Here is a 23,617-nt window from a genome sequence, read left to right as displayed (position 1 = left end):
GAGGCCAGGCTTATTATGGCCTCCATGAAGGAGAAAACCCAAAACGCCTTCTTGATATATAACTAAATGTCATTCAAGACCGTTCTGGCTGAGCCTAGCAGTGGCAAGAGCATTGCTAAACTCACTCTTGTAAGAAGACAGAGGGAAGTGAAATATTTCTCCATCTCCACTTCAATGTCCATCCCACTTCTTCAATCTACTGCTGCCTTGGTGGAGTTTCTCATAACTGGTGATTCTGTAGCCCAAATCAAAGTCTAAAAAAAAACTATGTTTTTGTTGGTCCTTCAAGATGCCTTTGTGGGCTTCGTAAGAGATTGTCAGCATCTTCCGGTAGTCCCAGTACGTGTTTCGACACTCAAATGTTGTATCCAGACTTAGTTGAAGTCTGGCTCAAACCTGCATTGACACCAACTCAAAAGCCAATATGTGTGATGGAGTCAAAGGTGGACTCAGTGACGCTACTACAGACTTTGGTTGCCTTTACTTTGGCTGCTCCCTCTGAGCTGATTTTGCCTTTGTCAAAGCCATAAAATATAAGAATCTCTAAAAGAACGAGAGTTCTTACAATAATATATTAAAAGGGGAGGGGTCACTCAAAAGGATGGAAGACTTGTTTTGATCTGACTCAGATCCTTATTCTTTTCTCTCTTCACTAGATAACTGCTATTGAGAATTGGATGATAATGGTTTGTTCCTACCACTGGATTCTAATGGAAGTCTCTTGACTACCCTCCACAAATCAAGCAGTTCAGAAACCTTCCTAGAGAATGATGTACCTTCCTCCCTAGGCCCTTCTGCTGAATAGACTCCTTATGCTATGATAACATGAAGGCAGCAGACACTTTTAATATTGATCTCTATATAGACAGAGCAGCAGATGTCTTCTCAGTCCACTGAGGTCCTTATGAGAAAGCGAGTGATGAGTGAGATACTTCTATTCAGTGATACATTGTTGGATTAGGTGATGGTAGTAATCAACTTCTTTATGAAGCTGCTAATTCGCCCAGTCCTATTTACTTCATCATATTCTAGCAGAGAGGCTGATAGCATAAGTATTAGAATACTATCCTGGGTTATCCCACAGGCAGAGTAAACAACAAAAGATGTCTTAGGAAAGAAGTTGCCCCCCCTCCCCTTTTTCTTCTTTTTTCTTTTTTTGTTTTTTTAAGACTCCTTCGCACAGCTACTTCAGGTTAGAATGTATGCCTATAGATTGGCTCAGCAAATGATCTGGGCATGTTGATGTGGAGTTAGTGCTTAATTTGAGCCAATAGTTTCTGGTGCTTGGCACCTAATTGTCAACACTGGCTGTTATAACATTCTGCCACATGGTGGTGTTCTTTGTTTTGTTTAGAGATGAGCACAAAAAACATTGTTTATTAATTAAATATGCATTAAGAACTACTAGTAATTGCCACCCGAGCCATTCTTATAGCTTTAGGGGCCTGTAATAGTCTGAACTGTCACACTTGTAGGAATGCAATGGTTAGTAGCTGTGTTGGTACGTTCATTGGCAGCGCTGGCAGGGAAATGGGCGGTGCAAGCTTCAGTGGGTTCCTGACGAGTGCCCTAGCACTTATTTTGTTAGAAATTAAGCACTGAGTGGAGTGCTCCATGCTGCCTGTTGTAGTGTTGAGGAGACATGTTAAATATTCAGTGTTCTAACTTTTCCACACTTTGGCCATGGATACTAAGAGCCCTCACAACCTGCTCAACTACTTAGGTATCCCTGTGCCTTCTCAGCTAAACATACCCCCCCAAGAATCAAGATTAAATAGCAAAATACAACCACATATTAACTACCTGTGTTTTTCACATTGTCTGCAGAATGTCTTCTGACAGTTCCAGCTGCATAAAAACTTACATATGCTGGCATAAGTCACTTTCAACTTGGTGGGGTGCCATTTTGATGCTGTATGATCAGTTCCTACTTTATTACTTGCAACTTTTGACAGCAGATCTACATTGAGTGGATATAGTCCACTAATTTGTGAATGTGCTTACCTTCAATGGTTGCCTGCTGTCGGTTGGCCATATCTTTCAGTTTTATTTGTCCTGTCTGGATTTCTCAATTCTGCACAGTTTTTAATCTTTAGACGCCATCCTTTTTGTTAGATGGTATGCTTTCTTCACCATATTTCCCTCTGGGTCATTAACAGCTGGTAGCTCTGTTTTTATAAACTTCTGGATTGTAACATACAGATTCAGGGATTTCCCCAACTGATTGGGCACTCCTAAGATGCAACTGTTGCTTGCACTTCTCTGATACTCCATTTGTCCCAATTGTATTTCCTTGCTGATCATATCTGAGATCGCCCAGTTCTTAAAGCTTTGGTGTGCCTTGCAGTCTTCCTGCATTGCTAATAATGAGGCGATTAGCCCCAGCCCAGACGTCTCACTGCAGTGGACCTGCTGCATGGCAGCTGCCATTTTTGTGCACTATTTGTTTTAGGGGGGGCTGCACTCTTCTGGTTTCCGGCTGGCTAGAGACAGCGAGAAATAGCCCTGTGTCTTATTGTGGTGTTGTCATTGTCTGCACTGCCTCTCGGGTTTAACTCTTGAAGCCTACATGATCCAAGCGCCTTAAAGGCCCAGGAGAAAGGACTACTTAATTTTTTATGAGTTTCAATCACAACAATGTGTCATTCTTTTTGGCAGTCAGTGCTTATTTGGCAGACAGGCTATTTTGTCTTTGGAGCATTTGAAACAAAGACTGGGCATAACAGAAGCTTTGGGAACTATTTTCTCCTCCATGTAAGTTCCGCAGGTAATAAAGGTGAATTCATATGCTACAACTTTAGCCATAATGACTGATTCCTTTCAGGGCTTTCTCATCCAGCACCTGTTAGAGATCAAGTGGTAGCATTTCTTCAAAAATGGGAGCATATTACCTTAAACACACCCACACAATGAACTTGGTGATGGAGAAAAGTGCCAGAGAGATGGTTAAATCTTCTCAGAGAAGGAGAGAATATATTCAGGATATTTTCTTAATTCAGTGAATGGAAGTCCAAAACTGGCCTGTGGCCTCCATCATAATAGGGACTTATCTGCTCATGTAGATATGTCCTGTGGTCTCCATCATAGTAGGGACTAATCTGCTCATGTAATATAATTCACCCTGCCTTAGGGCTGTAAGGCATGCTGTAGGGGTAGCTTACTTATATTGCATGCAGTGTTAGGGGGCATAGCACATAGGCTGTGTGCATGTTGTGTTTTCACTATTATCTGCACCAAGACATGCAGCTTGCAGTGGAAGTCTGTATGTGCTAGGTGAGAAGTCCCTGAGGATAGCACAATAGATGCTGCAGCCCTTTGGAAACCTATTTGGTGCCCATGCCCTATGTGTCAGGGGCACCATTTACCAGGGTCTTAGAGGGGCATTTAACAGTTTTAGGGAAAGAGATCCCACACTGGGGACCGGGTTAACAGGAATCCAGTGCACTTTCAGTCAAAATTATATTGAATGCCAAGCAAAACGTGGGGTGACCATGTCAAAGAGGAGTGCTTTCCTAGCCGCCTCGAACTGCCCCACCCCTCAAACTAAAGAGAATTAAACTAACCTTTCTCAAGGGAGTCTTCATTGTCTAAGTGGAAGAACCGGAAAAGGCCATCTGCGTTGGCATAGTCAGTCCCAGTTCTGTGTTCCACTGTAAAGTCCATTCACTGTAGGGAGATGGGCCACATTAGCAGTTTGGGTTTTTACATCTTTCATTTGCATCAGCCATCTGAGAGGCCTTTGGTCAGTTTAAACTCGGAAGTGAGAACCAAACCATTATGGTCTCAACTTCTTCAGGGACCAAACCACAGCAAAGGCTTCCTTCTCAATTCCACTCCAACACTTCTGTCTGGTGAGTAACCTCCTGCTAATGAAAGCAACAGACCGGTTATAGCCATCATCAGTGATTTTGGAGAGGTCTGCTCAGAGGTATCTGTCTGCACTGTGTACCGCTTGGTGTAATCTGGAGCGTTAAGATCAGGTGCTTGAACACATTGCTTCTTTCAGGGGGTCAAAGGCCTTTTGACTGCTTACTGTCTAGTTTACTTTCTTTATCATTTTCTTGGCAGTCAGTTCTGTGAGAGGGGCCATAGTGGTGCCATATCTTTTCACAAACCTCTTGTAGTACCCAATAAAGCTAAAGATTGCCCTAACTGCGTTGTTGGAGCTACCCAGTCAAGAATTGTCTGGATCTTGGTTTGTGGTGGTTGAACTTGTCCTCCACCTATAAGGTGGCCCAGGTATACAGCCCGGCACTACCCTATCTGGCATCTGCTTGCCTTGACAGTGAGGCCTACCTTTCGCAGAGCCTCAAGGACTTTTCCAAGGTGGATCAGGTGATCCTGTCCTGTAGAGCGAAAGACAGCAATATCATCAAGATATGCTGCACTAAAGTCTTTAACCCTGCAAGGACTTTGTTCACCAACCGTTGGAAGGTGGCAGGGGCATTCTTCGAACCAAAGGGCATAACAGTAAACTGAAACTGATAATGCCCATCAGGAGTGGAGAATGCTGATTTTCCTTTTGCTCCTGTGGTCAGCCCTAGTTGCCAGTACCCTGATGTGGATCAAAAGTACTGAGATGTTTGGCTGCCCCTAACCTGTCAAAAAATTAATCAACCCTAGGAATTGGGTGGGCATCACAGCATTGAGACCCCTATAGTCCATACAAAACCTTAACTTTCTTTCCACCCTGGGAATGCAGCTTAGGGACTAAAACTGGGCTGGCCTGGGGGCTCTGAGTGCTTCATGACTCCAAATTCCAGCATCTTGCTCACCTCACCTTTGATGTGGTCCTTGAGATGATCAAGACTGTCTATATCAATCAATCAATCATAATTTATAGAGCGCAGCTACTCCTCCCATAAGAATCTCAAGGCACTGAGGGTGTCCGTCGTCTTTGCCTCAGTCAAAGAGCCAGGTCTGAAGGTCCTTCTTGAATTAAGGCAACAATGGTGACTGCCTGAGGTGAAGAGGCAAGGTGTTCCAGCTGTTTGCCGAGAAGTAGGCAAAGGATCTTCCTCTGTCTGAGGTCTTCTGTATGCGGGGTAAAGTGGCTAGGGCCTGTTGAGCAGAAGGTGATGCTGTGGTTGAGGTAGATGGGTTCTAGGTCGTGGAGAGCCTTGTAATAGTGGACAAGGAATTTGAAGTTGATCCTTTTCTCGAACGGAAGCCGGTGGAGGTCTCTTAGGTGTCTGGTGATGTGTTAGCTGCTGGGGACGTCCAAGATGAGCCTGGCAGAGACATTTTGGATGTGTTTTAGTTTCTTCCGGTTCTTCTGGGAGGTGCCAGCATAGAGGGCATTGCCACAGTCAAGTCGGCTGTTGACCAGGAAGTGGGTTATAGTTTTGCAGCAGTCGTTTGGGATCCATCTGAAGATCTTCCAGAGAAGTCGGAGTTTGTGGAAACAGGAGGATGCAACCAAGTTGACTTGGTTGGTCATAGTGAGCAATGAATCCATGATGAAGCCGTGATTTGTTGTGGTGGGGGAGTGCTGAGGGCAGCAGGCCACCAGCAGTCTTCCCAAGCTTCCATTGTGTTGTGGAAATTCTTCTTGGCAGTTGTGGAATTTTCAGTCAGTGAGATGATCAGATGGGTGTCATCGGTATAGGAGACGATGTTCAGTCTGTGGTTCTTGACGATGGATGCGAGTGGGGCCATGTAAATGTTGAAGAGTGTGGGGCTCAGGGAGGAGCCCTGTAGAACTCTGCAGCTGATCTCCATAGGTTCTGACAGGTAAGGCAGGAGTCTGACTCTGTGTTTTGCTGGTCAGGAAGAAGCATATCCATTGGAGGGCCTATCTGTGGGTGCCAGCTGTCTGGAGCAGAGGACGTGATGCACGTTCATGTCGAAGGTGGCTAATAGGTCCAGTAGGATGAGGGCTGCTATTTGGCTGCATTCGAGGAGTGAGAGATGTCATCTTTGGCGGCAAGGAGGACGGTCTCCGTGTTGTGGTTGCTTCTGAAACCTGATTGGGAGATGTCCAGGATATTGTTGTCCTCAATGTGTTTGCAGAGCTATGCGTTGATGGCTTTTTCGATAACCTTGTCTGGGAAAGGCAGCAGAGAGATGGGGCGGTAGTTCTTGAGGTCCAGGGGGTCGGCCGTGGTTTCTTCAGAAGTCGGCAGATCTCAACGTGCTTCCAGTTCTCAGGGAAGGTAGCCGTCTCCATGGAACAGTTGAGCATGTGGCAGAGCTCAGGTGCGATGGAGGTGTTGGCTTTGTTGAAAATGTGCCGAGAACAGGGTTCAGTAGGGGCTCTGCATGGAGCGAGTCTTGTCTTTGGTGAGGTTGGTCCAGCAGTGCAGGATCTGTGAAGGTTCAGAGGGTCCAAGCCCAGCATTGTTGGTGGGCTTAGGGGGTCTTGGGGTCCAAAGCTATCGTAGATGGCTTTGATTTTCCAGTGGAAGAAGTTGGCTAGTCTGTCGCAGAGGTCCTGAGATGAAGGGATGTTTGCTGCTTCCGATTCGGGTTTGGCAAACTCTTTGACCACGACCAAAAGCTCTTAGGTGTTGTGTGCTGTGGCGCTGATACAGTCCTGCAGGGCTGCTTTCCTGGTGGATCTGATGAGGTGGTGGTGGGATTTGATGGTGACTTGAAGGCCGCGAGGTCTTCCCGGGACTTGCTGTTTTGCCATCTTTTTAGTAGCTGCCTGCAGGTGCGCCTGGAGTGCGGGGGAGAACCAGCTGGCCTTCTTGAGGTAGTGTTTTGCTGAGGTTTTTAAGAGTGGTGCTAGGGTGTTGGCGCATTTAGAGATTCATTGGTGGAAGTTCTGTGCTGAGATGCTTGCGTCTGTGGCGAGGGGAGGAAGTGACATGCTGAGTGCGTTAGTGAGCTGTTCCTCAGTGATCTGGTTCAGTTTCTTGCGTGTGGAGCGGAGTGTGCGCAGGTGAATGGTCGGTGTGTTGACAGAGAAATTAGTGTAGTGGTGGTCAATCCAGTATAGCGTGGAGGTGTTGTTGACAGTGATGTTTTGCTGGCGGAAAAGATGGGGTTGAGTGTGTGTCCAGGGATGTGTTTTGGCGAGGTGACCATTTGCATGAGACATATTGTGGCAAGGTTCTCGAGCAGGGAAGTGTTGTTGATGTCATTGCTGATATGGTAGTTGAGGTCACCAAGGAGTAAGTTTGTGAAGGTGAATGCATGGGAAGATATGATGTCAACAATGGAGTCGCTTAAGGCTGGGCAGGGGGCGGGTGGTCTGTAGATGAGGGTGCTGCGGAAGGTGGACTTAGGGGTGACGTGGATCTAGAAATGGAGATGCTCCAGGAGGGGAGGAGTGTTGTTCTGCGTTGGTTGTCAGGCGGATGGTGGATTTCTGTATGGTGGCCAGGCTGCCGCCTGGTCGAGAGGAACAGTCTTTGTGGAGCAGTTTGTAGTTGATGGGGATGGCAATGGCGATGTCTGGTGTTGATGCTGGGTTCGTCCACGTTTCGGTGAGAAAGGTGCTGAGTGGGTGGAATCTAGCAGGTCCCAGAGTTCTACGGCTTGTTTGTGGAGGGAGCGCTTGTTGAGGAAGATGCACTTGAGATGCTCTGGGTGGGTGTTCGATGACCCAATAGCAGGAGAATCCAGTGTTTGGTGTGGGGTGAGGGTGTGTTGGCAGTAGAAGCAGGTGAATGGTCCAAGGGTGTCTCTGGGTGATTCAGGATGATAGTCGGTGGAGCGTCTTGTGTTCAGCACGTGGAGGGTCTCTGCGTTGCAGCAATGGATGGTCAGAGGACCAGGGTGCTGGGTGTGGTCCAGACGTGGACAGGCTTGCCTTTGGTGTGCCAGAGGCTGCCATTAAGAAGGAGAGGGAGGCGGGAGGGTCCGATCAGCTTGGGGATCAGAAAGCGCATCGCAGGGGGTGGGGGGTGGGGGGGGGGAGGTGGGGCTGCAGGGGAAGCAGTGTCAGGGAACAGGGTTTGGGGAGAGAGAGAAGCGCTAAGATGAGAGGAGAAAAGGTGCTACCGGAAGAGAGAAAAAAAGGAGAAAAAGTGAACCAAAAAAGAAAGAGACAGGAAAAATAAAGATGACAGAGCAAAGACACACACAGCTGGCCACTAGCCCTCCAGGAATGAGGTGCAGGTGGGTGCCTGGGGTTGGAGGTAACAATTACAAAAAGAACAAGTGATGGACGGAATGCTTAACAATGTCAAACATTCACCTCCCAGTACAGAGATCTGGGCCTAAATCAATCGTTTTTTTGCAATCCATGCCATTCCAGTTTCGACCCAGCCATATGCAAATCAGTCTTGACCCTGTTTCCCAAGGGAACAGTCCAGCCCGAGCTGCTAAGCCAGGTCTTCCCTGGACTGGAAAAAGCATCCTTGGACCAGTTTCGAGGTATTACCCCGCCTGAACCAGGCTAGCTTGACTCCAGTGGCATGTGGAGTCCAGGACATTTGGCTGTGAACCATTTAGTGATATCATCACCTTCCTCCTATTTGGGGACAATCCCTTTGGGGATTTTAGGATCGAAGTGCTCTACTCTGTCCCTAATTATAAAATTGCAGCCACCTTTCATGGGTGCTAAACTCATTTCTGCTCTTTCCCTATCTATTGCCAGGATTCTCTTCTCCAGGGGAACTCTTCGAGCTAGTCTCTATAAAAGAATCTCCTCTTCAGAGAGTCTTTTTCTGGACCTTGTGGAGCCTGAGCCGTCCTCCCTAGAGGGGGGTGTCCTAGACACCTGGAACTGTTTGTGGGGTGCAGGTTCCACTCTTTCAAGTGATGGAGGGTCCCATTCCTCCTCTTCACTTGAGTTTCCCTGAACTGCAAGGTCAATGGCTCCATCAGTAGGTTGGGCCTGCTCATAATCTGTCAACAGCTCCTGGAGCTTTAGAGAGGTAGGGTGTGAGCCTGTTTTAATTTTGTACCCTTTACAGAGGGCGCTTGATTGCATGTGAGAAAGCTGGATATAAGGGATAAGGTCAAACTCCTTATCCACACCCTCTTTGGTACTCAGTTTTGTTCTAAATTTGGGACCTTTGTGAACTAGAGAAAAAATCCTAACTGTTTTTACAGTCCTACTTAAAGTAAGTTTTTAAGGTTTTTACACTGGTAAGCTACAGGGCCCTCACAGTAATTTTAAGAATTTGAAAATAAATTACCCAATTAAAAAAAAATGCAACTTAACTAAAAACCATGTTTGAATTTTCTTGTGTAGTCACTTATCGTCCAAGTCGTATCAGCAAATGCAGAGTTGCAGACCCCACCGCTGCTCTACCAATAGAGGAAGGTGGCTCTCTGTATGGTGCACTAAAAAGAAGTATACCATGCAGAGAGTCCAGTGGATACCCACTGGGTTTGCAGAGGCAAAAGTAGATGGGACTAATGCTCAATTTTGTGGTTGTGTGGGTGAGCAGTTAGGCTTATCAGAGGGTAATGCTAAGCATTTGTTGTACTCACAGAGGCAATAAATGAGATACACATTCAAATAATAAATCTGAGACCATCTTAGAAAAATAAAAATTCTTTTTATATGTGTTTCATACCCAAGAGCTTTGTAATCGGGCAAGTAGATGTTTAAGCATAACTACTTTGCAGTTTCAAAAATAGACACTTAATGCAGTTTTCAGAGTTCTCTCAATGTTATCCTATGGAGAAAAACAATGTTCAGCAAACACAGGGTTAACAACAACTTACGAAGACAATTTCGGGGAGTTAAGGTAAGTAAGAGGCACTGATCAGGACCACACCAACAGGTCACACCGGGCGGCCGGGTGCCCAGTGGTTTTCTATAAGAGTTGGTTCTCGTGAAGACAGGCCACAGGCTTTGGCTAGGAAGACAGTCAGGGGCAACAAACAGGTAGGTTGTAGACTTGGGGTGCTCTGGGGACGTAGGCGCACCTTTGGTTCTTTTCTCCAGGGGCGACTGATGCAGGGGTGTCCTTAGGCGTTAGATTTCTCCATCTGGCAGCACTCGTGGTCAGGGGTTCCTGTGTGTTGAAGCTGCAGGAGTAGTTGGGGAATCCATCAGGGGTTTTCTAGGATGGACTCGAGCTCAGGGGAGCCAGGGGACGTCATTGGCAACAGTGACCCATCACATATGGGGTCAGGGCCAACCGGTGCAGTGGTTGCAGTAGGTTTCGGGTTTTCCCTCACCACAGTGCCGCGGAAGAGGGAGCCTGCGTGCAGAAGAGGCTTCAAGCAACTTGGGGGTGGGGTTTCAAGAGGGGTGAAATCTGAGTGGGCTCGGACTCTGGAACGTTGCTGGTACCATTGGTTGGCTTCACCTCGGGTTGTGGGTGTCGGGTCATTGCTGTTCCAGAAGGCTGCAGAACCTGTTATTGAGACTTTGTTGCAGAGCAGATCCGCTGCTCATGGGAGCCTGAGTCTTTGTGGAAGACAGGCAGTCCTCCTCGGTTTCTTTGGGACTCAGCTGCAGGACCAGTGGTCTTTTTGGGCAGAGTCTGCCAAAGTCATCAGGTAGGCCAGTAGGGCTGCTACTAAGTCAGCTGCTTCTTCTTTTCCTCCTCTGCAGGCGCAACTCCTCTGTGTCCTTTTCTTCGTAGGTAATCGGGATCTGAGTTCTAGGGTTCAGGGTTGCCATATAAATACTCAATTTAGGGGTGTTACTGGGAGTGCCAGCTGGTAGTCAATGGGCTGGCCACCTTTAGGGTGACTACACCCTTTCTGTGATCACTTCCGCTGGCAAGTGGGCATAATCCTAACCCTAGTGGCCCAGTTCCTTCCAAACAAGATGGGGAATTTGAAAAGTGGTGTCCACTTCAACTCGTCCACCTGAGGGGTGGGACTGGCATGGGAAATGGCATGAAATGGGCACACCTCCTAATCTGCCTACTTTTCCTGCCCGTGCTGCCGCCAAAAGTGGGTCAGGACAGGGGTTCAGTCATCTACACCATCTGGAGAGACCTGGGTTGCATTACAAAGGCACCTAGGCCCTTGAAGCTTCCCACTTTGGAATTTCCATCCTGCCTGGGTGAGGCGATAACACCTCCGCCCAGTGCAGGTTTTTGTCTCTGGCCTTCAAGAGCACTAGCTGTCACCTTCGTGGGCCAGAAATGTGTCTGTGGTAGCTGAACTGGTCAGGACCACTAGTATCTGGTAGGTTTTCAGGAGGGATCTCTAAGGTGCCTTCTAAGTGCAGTTATTAATACATCCCTCACTGGCATCAGTGAGGATTTATTAAGCTGAGTTGTTTGATACCAAACATTCCTATATTCAGAGAAGCCATCATGTAGCTCGGAAGCTCAGTGACCAGTGTCCAGCACAGGCATTGAAAATGGCTTCCCTGGACACTTACTATGTCTGAAAATCGACAAAGACATAGCAGGGACATACCTGCTCATGCAGATATGCCCTCTCATGTAATATAATACATTCTACCTTAGGGCTGTAGGGCCTTCCAGAGGGGTGAATAACATAAATTGCATGCACTGTTGGAGGACATAGTGCACAGGCTGTGTGCCATGTTGTGTTTTCACTTTTGTCTGCACCAAGGCACGCAGCCTGCAATGGTAGCCCGTCATATGCTTTGTGAGGGGTCCCTTAGGGTGACAACATTTATGCTGCAGTCCTTAGGGAGGTTCCTTAGTACCCTAGGCCATAGGTACCAAGGGGTACCATTTACCAGGGACTTATAGTGGGGGCTTAAGGTTTTGCCAATTGGGAAAAGTGACTGTGCAGTTTTGGGGGGGAGAGATCTAGCACTGAGATCCTGGTTAGCAGGAACCCAGTGCACTTTCAGTCGAAATTACACCAGAAACCAGGCAAAATGTGGCCGGGTGACCATTTCAAAAGAAGCACTTTCCTACACAGCTTCTTTCTGGTCCCCAAAAAGGGCAAGGGTCTTTGCCCTATCCTGGACATTTGGTTGCTCAATTTCTTCCAAAGGAAGAAGTTCAAGATGCTCACACTGGCTCAGGTTCTATCTGCCTTGGACCCAGGAGACTGTGCCAAAGAACGATGCAGGCCTTTGTCCTTTTTTCGATCTTGCTCTCCCAAAGCCTTCCAGTGGGAGGACAAATTCAAGATGCTCACTCTAGTCCAGGTTCTGTCTGCCCTATACCCTGGACCTGCAGGACACTGATTGTCACATAAGCCCTGAAGGCCCACAGGCGATACCTTCAATTCACAATGGGTCAGGAGCAACATCATTTTTCTGTGCTCCCTTTTGGACTCATGAGTGTCACTCAGGTGTTTGTGATAGTAATATTGGTGGTTGCTGCACACTTTTGGAGGTCAGGCATAGCAGTCTTCCCCTACCTTGACAACTGGCTCCTGAAGGTGGTCTCGCTCCAGGCAGTCATTAACCACCTCTAGATGACAGCAAACCTACCATCATTGGGGGTTCACTATCAAGATGCCCAACTCACACTTGACTCTTTCAAAGACGCTCCCTTTTATCAAAGCTATTCTGTATATGATGTGGTTTCTTCCTTTTCCCCGGAACAGAGAGTTCAGGACATTTAGGCAATGACCCTGATGTTTCACCCTCTGTTGGCTTCCTGCATCCTGTTGGTGAAACATGGCATAGTGTACATGCAGGATCTGCATAGGGACCTCAGATCCCATTGGGCACACATCAGGTACATTTATCAGATTGCTTTCAGATTGCAGAGAAGACTGTGAAAGATCTGCAATGGTGGCTGCTGTACTCTGATCAGGTTAGTGGCACACCCCACTCTGTTACGCTGCCCGGAGCGGATGGTGGTCACGAATGCATCACTGCCTTGTTGAGGAGTCCCACTGAGAGAGGTTGATACCATATCAATCTATTAGAGGTGAGGGTGATACATTTGGCACTGAAGGACTTCCTACCCATCATCACTTGAAGGCTGGTGCAGTTGGTCACTCACTACAACACTGCTATCTAGTACAGCAACAAGGAGGGAGTTGTGCGGTCTTGGATCCGGAGGCTCTGCTCCTCTGGAACTGCATAGACGGAAAAAGGATTTCTCTGATGATGAACTAGCTGGCAGGATCTTTAAACCCCTGGGCAGACAAACTATGTTGCAGCCGCCCAGTGGATCATGAATGGCAGTAACACCCAAGGTAGCACAGGCTATCTTCCAGTAATGGGGGTACCCTGTCACAATCATTTTTGCCACTGCCGAAAATTCACAAAGTCAGCACTTCTGCAAGATGGAGTTTCAAAAACTGCCCTTGTTCGGTGACACTTTCCTTATAGAGTTGAACTCAGGACTCCTGTATGCCTTTCCATCATTGTGTCTCAGTCCAGAGTTATAAAGACTATCGGGAATAATGGTGCCCCAAGTCATCCTAGTGGCATTGGATTGGGCAAGGAGAGTGTGGTACCCGGAACTCCTTGGCATGAGCATGTCATCAGATCAGCTGCCACTAACACTAACTTTTGTCGCAGCAACAGGGCAGTGTGTTGAATCTGGGCCTGCACACTTTTTATCTCCATGCTTGGAGATTGAGCAGAAACATTTGACCTCCTTCAGCCTGCACCCTGAGGTAATTGATGTCATATTGATGGTGATATATCCCTCCATAAAAATCAGTTTGCGCCATTTGTTTGGACACATTTTTTGATTGGTGCAGTACCTGTCAAAATCGCCCTTTACAGGCAACGTTGTATGAAATTTTGTTTTTGTCTCTAGCCCAGCAAGCACATGCTTTGGGCATGGTTTATGCCTATTTGTCTGGGCTTTCATCTTTTGTGCTGTTGTGGCAGGCTTCATAATTCTGCAGTTAGAACTGTCTGTCAGTAGAACAAGTTACTTACCTTCAGTAACACTGTGTTCGGTGGCATGTGTAGCTGCAGATACACATGCTGTGCATAGTCCGCCGTCTGGTGTTGGGTCGGAGTGTTACAAGTTGTTTTTCTTCGAAGAAGTCTTTTCGAGTCACGAGACCGAGGGACTCCTCCCACTTTGGTTCCATTGCGCATGGGCGTCGACTCCATCTTAGATTGTTTTTTTTCCGCCATCGGGTTCGGACGTGTTCCTTTTCGCTCTGTGTTTCGGGTCGGAAAATTAGTCAGAATCAACGGAAAATTCGTCGGTATTGTTTCGTTCGGTATCGGGTAGTTAGGGCAAATCGACACCGAGCCTTAAAGAGCTCCGGTAACCCTTCGGGGTATTTTCGATCCCCCGTCGGGGCCTGGTCGGCCCGACCGCGTGCAACATTGAGACTGATGGAACGGACCCCGTTCTGATTCTGTCCTAAATGCCACAGTAAAATATCCTTATACAGACCAACATTTGGTCTGTAACTTGTGCCCGTCCCCCGAGCACAAGGAAGAGTCGTGTGAGGCCTGTCGCGCGTTTCGGTCGAGAAAAACGCTCAGGGACCGAAGAGCCAGGAGGTTACAGATGGCTTCCACTCCGACAGGGCAACAAGGGTTCGAGGAGGAAGAAGAAGAAGAAACTTTCTCCATCCGTGATTCGGAATCCGAAGAATTCGGCGTCGACGAGCAACCAACCGTGAGTAAGACGTCGAAAGAAAGAACACACGAAAAAACAGACAAAGCCCAGGGGACGCCACTGCCAACAGGCCATGGCTCAACCCATAAAGTAGGTGACCGTCCATCGGCACCGAAAAAGGGCGAGCTGGTGCCGAGATCGTCCGACTCAGGTCGAGACACAGGCACGCAGCAATCTCGGGACCGAGAAAGTGCCGCACAAAAGGGTCGACACCGAGACAGCGGCACCGAGGCTGCTCGGCACAGAGACAGCAGCACCGAAGCTGCTCAGCACAGAGATAGCAGCACCGAAGATGGTCGACACCGAGAGGGTACGACACCGAAAAAGAGAAAGATCTTGTCGGAGCCGAAAACAACAAAAGACACGGTTTCGGTGCAAAAACGCCCAGCAACCGTACCGAAAGCCAGTTCCTACTCAGAGGAACAATCACTGTCCTCCCAACTACAAAGACTCAGATTTGAGGAGGAATTACAAACAACAGATGTAGATCACACGCAAAAGCGGATCTTTATACAAAGTGGTACAGGGAAGATCAGCACTCTTCCCCCAATCAGAAGAAAAAGGAAACTAGATTTCCAACAACAAGAAAAGACACCACAAGCAAAAGTGGTAAAGAAGGTAACTCCACCACCCTCTCCACCACCGGCAACTCATATATCGCCGGCACAGACTCCGCCACAATCACCATGAGCCAAGATGATCAGGACGCATGGGATCTCTATGACGCTCCAGTATCGGACAATAGCCCTGAGTCGTACCCCACTAAGCCCTCACCACCTGAGGACAGTACAGCATATGCACAGGTGGTAGCTAGGGCAGCAGAGTTTCATAATGTATCGCTACATTCAGAGCCTATCGAGGATGACTTCCTCTTTAACACCCTGTCCTCCACCCATAGCAATTATCAAAACCTTCCTATGCTCCCGAGAATGCTAAGGCACGCTAAACACATTTTTAAGGAGCCAGTTAAAAGCAGAGCAATAACTCCAAGGGTGGAGAAGAAATACAAGGCACCGCCCACAGACCCTGCTTTTATTACATCACAACTGACACCAGATTCAGTTGTCATAGGAGCAGCTCGTAAAAGAGCCAACTCGCACACATCAGGCGACGCACCACCTCCTGACAAGGAGAGCCGCAAGTTTGATGCAGCGGGGAAAAGGGTTGCAGCACAAGCTGCAAATCAGTGGCGCATCGCCAACTCGCAAGCACTCCTAGCGCGATATGTCAGAGCCCATTGGGACGAGATGCAGCATCTCATCAAGCACCTCCCCAAAGAATTCCAGAAACGGGCAAAACAAGTGGTTGAAGAGGGACAGAATATATCCAACAACCAAATCCGTTCTTCTATGGATGCAGCAGATACAGCTGCAAGAACAATAAATACTGCTGTAACAATAAGGAGGCACGCATGGTTGCGCACATCCGGCTTCAAACCTGAGATACAACAGGCAGTGCTCAATATGCCGTTCAATGAACAGCAATTGTTTGGCCCAGAAGTGGACACTGCAATTGAAAAATTAAAAAAGGACACTGACACAGCTAAAGCCATGGGCGCACTCTATTCCCCGCAGGGCAGAGGCACATTTGGCACATTTCGCAAAACTACTTTCAGAGGAGGGTTTTGAGGTCAAGCCACAGAAGCCAGCACCTTACAACCAAGACCACCTCCCTACCAGGGACAATATCAAAGGGGTGGCTTTCGGGGCCAATACAAAGGGGGCCAATTCCCAAGAAACCGGGGAAAGTTTCAAGTTCCAAAAACCCCTCCAAATAAACAGTGACTCACAGGTCACACAACCCCTTCACACAACACCAGTGGGGGGAAGACTAAGCCAGTTCCACAAATCATGGGAAGAAATAACAACAGACACTTGGGTCTTAGCAATTATCCAACATGGTTATTGCATAGAATTTCTCCAACTCCCTCCAAATGTCCCACCAAAAACACACAATATGTCAAAACAGCATATAGACCTTTTAGGACTAGAAGTTCAAGCATTACTGCAAAAAGACGCAATAGAATTAGTACCAAAAACACAAAAGAACACAGGAGTTTACTCACTGTACTTTCTAATACCAAAAAAGGACAAAACTCTGAGACCAATATTAGATCTCAGAACACTAAACACCTACATCAAATCAGACCACTTGCACATGGTCACGTTACAAGACGTAATACCACTACTGAAACAGCAAGACTACATGACAACGTTAGATCTAAAAGACGCGTATTTCCATATACCGATACATCCCTCGCACAGGAAATACCTAAGGTTCGTATTCAAAGGAATACATTACCAATTCAAAGTGTTGCCATTTGGAATAACAACAGCACCAAGAGTCTTTACAAAATGTCTAGCAGTAGTAGCTGCACATATCAGGAGGCAGCAAATACACGTGTTTCCGTACCTAGACGATTGGTTAATCAAAACCAACTCGCTAACAAAGTGTTCACACCACACAGATTATGTTATACAAACCCTTTACAAACTAGGTTTCTCCATCAACTATGCAAAGTCACACCTTTTGCCTCGTCAAACACAGCAATACTTAGGAGCGACAATCAACACAACAAAAGGGATAGCCACTCCAAGTCCACAAAGGGTTAAAAATGTTCACAAGGTGATACAAGCTATGTATCCAACACAAAAGATACACGCAAAGATGGTATTAAAACTCCTAGGCATGATGTCCTCATGCATAGCCATTGTCCCAAACGCAAGATTGCACATGCGGCCCTTACAACAGTGCCTAGCATCACAATGGTCACATGCACAGGGTCAACTTCTAGATCTGGTGTTGATAGACCGCCAAACATACATCTCGCTTCTATGGTGGAACAGTACCAATTTAAACAAAGGGCGGCCTTTCCAAGACCCAGTGCCACAACACGCAATAACAACAGATGCTTCCATGACAGGGTGGGGAGCACACCTCAATCAACACAGCATACAAGGACAATGGGACGTACATCAAAGAAAGTTTCATATAAATCACCTAGAATTGTTAGCAGTATTTCTAGCGTTGAAACCATTCCAACCAATGTTAACCCACAAATACATTCTTGTCAAAACAGACAACATGACGACAATGTATTATTTAAACAAACAGGGGGGAACACACTCAACACAGTTGTGTCTCCTAACACAAAAAATATGGCATTGGGCAATTCACAACCACATTCGCCTAATAGCACAGTTTATTCCAGGGATCCAGAACCAGCTAGCAGACAATCTCTCTCGGGATCACCAACAGGTCCACGAATGGGAAATCCACCCCCAAATCCTGAACACTTACTTCCAAATTTGGGGAACACCTCAAATAGATCTATTTGCAACAAAAGAAAACGCAAAATGCCAAAACTTAGCATCCAGGTACCCACACCGCGAATCTCAAGGCAATGCTCTATGGATGAATTGGTCAGGGATATTTGCATACGCTTTTCCCCCCTCTCCCTCTCCTTCCATATCTAGTAAACAGATTGAGTCAAAACAAACTCAAACTCATACTAATAGCACCAACATGGGCAAGACAACCTTGGTATACCACACTACTAGACCTGTCAGTAGTACCTCATGTCAAACTACCCAACAGGCCAGATCTGTTAACACAACACAAACAACAGATCAGGCATCCAAACCCAGCATCACTGAATCTAGCAATTTGGCTCCTGAAATCCTAGAATTTGGACACTTAAACCTTACACAAGAGTGTATGGAGGTCATAAAACAAGCTAGAAGACCATCCACTAGACACTGCTATGCAAGTAAATGGAAAAGATTTGTTTGTTACTGCCATAATAATCAAGTCCAACCATTGCATGCATCTCCAAAAGATGTAGTAGGATATTTACTACATTTACAAAAAACAAATCTAGCTTTCTCTTCCATAAAAATACATCTTGCAGCAATATCTGCTTACCTGCAGATTACTCATTCAACTTCCCTATTTAGAATACCTGTCATTAAAGCGTTTATGGAGGGCCTAAAGAGAATTATACCACCAAGGACACCACCTGTTCCTTCATGGAACCCCAACATTGTCTTGACAAGACTCATGGGTCCACCTTTCGAACCCATGAATTCTTGTGAAATGCAATACTTAACGTGGAAAGTTGCATTTCTCATTGCCATCACATCTCTAAGAAGAGTAAGTGAAATACAGGCATTTACCATACAAGAACCATTTATTCAAATACACAAACATAAGGTCGTTCTAAGAACAAATCCAAAATTCTTACCAAAGGTTATCTCACCATTCCACTTAAACCAAACAGTGGAATTACCAGTGTTCTTCCCACAGCCAGATTCAATAGCTGAAAGAGCACTACATACATTAGACATCAAAAGAGCGCTAATGTACTACATTGACAGGACAAAGGAAATTAGGAAGACAAAACAACTGTTTATTGCCTTTCAAAAACCTCATACAGGAAATCCAATTTCAAAACAAGGTATCGCCAGATGGATAGTAAAGTGCATCCAAACCTGCTATCTTAAAGCAAAAAGAGAACTGCCTATTACACCAAAGGCACACTCAACCAGAAAGAAAGGTGCTACTATGGCCTTTCTCAGAAATATTCCAGTGACCGAAATATGTAAGGCAGCAACATGGTCTACGCCTCATACATTTACTAAACACTACTGTGTAGATGTGTTATCTACACAACAGGCCACAGTAGGTCAAGCCGTAATAAGAACTTTATTTCAAACTACTTCCACTCCTACAGGCTGAACCACCGCTTTTGGGGAGATAACTGCTTACTAGTCTATGCACAGCATGTGTATCTGCAGCTACACATGCCACCGAACGGAAAATGTCACTTACCCAGTGTACATCTGTTCGTGGCATTAGTCGCTGCAGATTCACATGCGCCCACCCTCCTCCCCGGGAGCCTGTAGCCGTTTAGAAGTAGATCTTGAACATCTGTACATTTGTAAATATATTACATTAAACCTTCATTTTGTACATACGTATTTATTCCATTGCATGGGCACTATTATTAGCATACACAACTCCTACCTCACCCTCTGCGGGGAAAACAATCTAAGATGGAGTCGACGCCCATGCGCAATGGAACCAAAGTGGGAGGAGTCCCTCGGTCTCGTGACTCGAAAAGACTTCTTCGAAGAAAAACAACTTGTAACACTCCGACCCAACACCAGACGGCGGACTATGCACAGCATGTGAATCTGCAGCGACTAATGCCACAAACAGATGTACACTGGGTAAGTGACATTTTCCTTCTGGTGGTTAATCTATCGAAGTGCGGATTCATCACTACCTTCTAAAAGGTTATAAGATAGAGGGTCAACACACTGTCTCATACAATATGTTCTACTTTCTGCGGAAGAAGGAAATAAGAAACTGACAGCGCACAGGAACGGTGCTCAAATACAAATCTGCTCTGTCACTTAAAGGGCGGTACGGAGTTACTTCAGAGTTACACTGCACCACGTATTGGCATGCAAGAGCATTGATGAAATAATTCTCCGGATACAGTCTGACACCTGGAAATATCGAAAGGTGCTTAATCTGGGATTGCATAGAGTACCTACTAGAAACAGCATTGCCAAAGGTAAGTAACTTGTTCATCTAGTCTGGCACTTCCAAATGGTTCCCATCTGAAACAACTTTACTGGAAGCAAGTAAATTGTTCTCTGATGCATTATGAGAGGAAATATTAAAATCATATAAATATGACACGCTTTAACGAGGAAATTATTAGCTAGTAGGAAGAACTTTCTTCCAGGACCCACCTCCTAGAAATACATTGTTTCACCTTCTGTTTTTCAAACTTAATTTCCATTCTTTGGTTGCTGCCTTTCAATACTGTTTTCTGATACATTTGTCCAATGGCTTGAATAACTACCACTCTATTCTAGCCTTAGATACTGTTTGTGATTCTCGTTTTCTCTTTTTCTCCAGCTGTATCCACTCCAGGATCCCCAGGATATTGTGCTTGGCGGAGACATGCCCATCAGTTCAATCCAAGCCACCATTGCCAAACTGAGTATCAAACCACCACTGGGTGGCATGGAGCCTTCTGTCAGTTGGCAGCTTTCAAACTGTGAACCTGTAATGGAACCTGCAAATGCCCCAGCACCTCTGACATTGCCTTCAAGCCTCTCCCAGCCTGAGGTCACAGAGCCTGTGGCTGTACTACCCACTGAACAACTGCTGGAGTCCACCACGACTCTGGTGCCTCTGATTGACACAACTGCAGCCAACCCTGAAATTGCCAACAACTACATACTGGAAGAGGTGGAGCAGAGACCCAGCAGGCAATCCCCAGCCACCTGCACAGCACCTTCCTCTTCCTCCCTGGATCTTCTGGCATCCTTGACTCCTGAGGCTTTTAACTTGGACAGTTCCCAGAAGGGAAAACAGAAAATGAACAAGCAAAGCTTTCTGCAGCCTCAAAATGGCGAGGGACTTTCTCGGGGGATCAAGGCCAACGATGACCCACTCAGCATGCTGGACCCTCTATGGAGGCTTAATAAAACCTGATATGAGGTGTGAAGAGACTTTCAGGACTCTAATTGAGTCTGGGTTCATAAACAACATTGGTACTCTATGCACCTTTAATCAAAATTTTACTGTCACCTGGTTGTGAAACTATTTAACGTTTATTAAACCATATATTTCTGTCAGATCATTAATCCTGATGAGTTAAAGTTCAACCTAGCCTTCTGAGCTTGCAACCTTCCTTAGTGCAATTCTTTCTTATGCTGCTCAGCATTGCTGGTGCTGTAAGTGAGCATGCTTCATTGTCTGACTAGCACTGTTTCTGTGCATGCCATTACTCATATTCATAAAAGTCAAGAATTTGCTTTGCGTCCAAGTTAGAGAGCATGATGGATGATTGAAAAATATCTACCTCTCACCCTCCTTGGGGAAAGCCAGAGGAAGTGTGGCAATGTAACAATATCGTCTGCCTACTGTGGCACAAGGATAATGGAAAATGTATACTAGTTTTGTGGGTACAAGCCTAAATACTGTTGGTCTCATTATTAGGTGAGCCTGTACACAAGTGGGGTAGTAATGGAAGAGGCAGAAGTTAAAAGATTTGCAATACAACAAGCCTAATTCTTGAACCGTGCCATACTGCAGAGGATAGCCTAGAATGAAGTGCTGCAGTAGAGCCTTCACCACCTGGTAATACCTGTTCTAAGATAAATTCTTAAAAATCTTACATTATTTGGAACAGCCAGAGCAGATGGTTACCAGGCTGTGGGTTTGCCTGTAATGGTTGATTCTCCCTAGCTATAGTAACCTATTTTGTTAAATAGGTAGAGTTCTTTTAAGTATGCCGGACTACAAAATGGGAAGCCTCATGGAAAATGTGCACTGTAAAATAAGGAAGAGCGTTTATATTAGCATTACTGATAATGGAGGAAGAAGTTCTCTATTAGCTCTACTAATGGGGCCAAGTCAACAGACACTTTGTCTGACTAAGGAAGGTAGTACGAGCCCCAGCATTAGGGAGATCCCAGAATAGAGAAAGGGATTGGCATTGATGAACTTCACTATTAGTGAATCTAGCAACAAATTGGAGAATAGTCTTGAGATTAGTGTGTCAGGCCACATAAGGGGGAAAATTCCGGGTCATTAGTCTGCAAAACATGGAAGGCTGTAGAGTCCTTACACTAGTTAATTTAGTTAAGAGGGGCGAGGAGGTCTAGTAGGATATTTTTGAGTTTAAAATGTACTGTATAGATCCCTGATATTTGCAAACATAACCACAGAATTGGTGGTATTAGTGAGTCTACCATGAAACGGGGAAAGAACCCGGACATTGAACCTGAAAACATGGTGAAATTGTGGAACATTGTTGTGTTTAATCTCAGGGTTCTTCCTTAGTCCACTAAAAAGTTGTTGTCCCAGCATGTCCCCAATTCTCTATTTCATTTTTCTTCCATCTGTTGTCAGGCTCACTAATCTCTGGTCTCTTTCCTTAGTCCATGTTAGTGAGCCTGGCAAAAAAGTGAGGGAAATGTACCACGTTATTCAGTTGAACTCAAACAAAGGGAGTACCTTGACATGAGAAGCACTCACACATAATTGAGTCCAACATATAACTTTTGGAGAGCTCTGGCTTTAGAAAGCCTGATTACTTTATGGGTAGGATAAGATCTGCCTTTAGTGAGATAGTCCACAAAAATGTGAGACTCGCAGCATTAGTGAGTCTGATTATGTATGAAGAGTGACTTCAAGAGTTAGCCTGGCCAAATAGTTGGGAGGAGAGATTGAATGTTGGTGTCGTTTACACAGAATGGAGAAGAACTCAGCAACATTAATGATGCTGTTGCAAAGGATGTAAAGAAATCTTCTTAATGTAGTGCTATTGATTTGCATGGACAGCTTGTGAACCTATCACAGTTTTTTGTGGCATTATATTTTTAGAACAGACACCAGTGGCTCACTTGCATGGGGCAGCATCTGAATAGGGCATGTTTTGGTATATTTGGTTAACATCTGGACTTCCCTTTACCACCACCTCCTTTTAAGTGACAGTAATTTCTCTGTTTTACATAACACTAGAGCCAACTAGAATAAAGTGCAACACAAAAAACATGGGTTAATTGGTTCAGGGAGTTATTGTGAACAACATATCATGCCTTGAACGCAAGCTTGATTTCCTCAACTCTACCATGCAGGCCTTCCTGTGTGTTTAGGCATCTTCCCCAAATGTAGTCACATAGTGGATGCTTAGCTTGTCATGAGATACTCTGCCGTCTAACTTCAAGGGCCGTGCCATGTTACCCTTTCTTGGCCATGAAGAAGGACTGAATTGACAATATAAAGTTGGTATTGAGAGCCATTCCAATTGTATTTAATTGGTGCAAGTGCTTAGCTGCAACCTCTGTCACTTTTTCAGAAAATGATTTATTTTAACATTTAATTCTACTCCACAGGTGAATACAGCACCTTCTGATTTAATTTTGTTCCTTGATGATAATGAAGTCTGTTTTTTTTACTTTATGAGTACCATATATTTTCTGTGCACTGGTGGGGAAGATAATTAAAGATAGGAGATGTTTTCTGCATCAAATGAGTAAGTTCAGCTCAGCTCAATTTTTAAATACTAGCTTTAAAATAGGGAGGCAGCAGGTGGGCAGTCTCTGAGATCTCAAGACTTTATTTTGTGGGTGCCTTGGAAGGCCCATTGGTAGCATATTGCTTAACCATTCAAAAGATAAAATGAGTTGGCCATT

At 45.8% G+C, this 23,617-nt stretch overlaps 1 protein-coding gene across 3 annotated transcripts in view; it reads left to right on the top strand.

Moving 5' to 3' along the window:
• The window catches only part of PTPN23 (protein tyrosine phosphatase non-receptor type 23), a 582,812-nt gene extending 561,760 nt beyond the window's left edge, over window positions 1-21,052 (top strand). For all 3 annotated transcript variants that reach the window (XM_069210890.1, XM_069210891.1, XM_069210892.1), the window contains one exon: window positions 20,328-21,052. In XM_069210890.1, coding sequence (XP_069066991.1) covers window positions 20,328-20,909 — 582 coding nt within the window. In that variant the 3' untranslated portion in view covers window positions 20,910-21,052. The remainder of the gene's footprint in view (window positions 1-20,327) is intronic.
• The last annotated feature ends 2,565 nt before the right edge of the window (window positions 21,053-23,617 follow it).

This window comes from Pleurodeles waltl, chromosome 10 (assembly GCF_031143425.1).
Source record: "Pleurodeles waltl isolate 20211129_DDA chromosome 10, aPleWal1.hap1.20221129, whole genome shotgun sequence".
NCBI lineage: Eukaryota > Metazoa > Chordata > Amphibia > Caudata > Salamandridae > Pleurodeles > Pleurodeles waltl.
The sequence above is the reverse complement of the archived record's forward strand: the minus strand, read 5'-3'. Positions and strand labels throughout refer to the sequence as shown.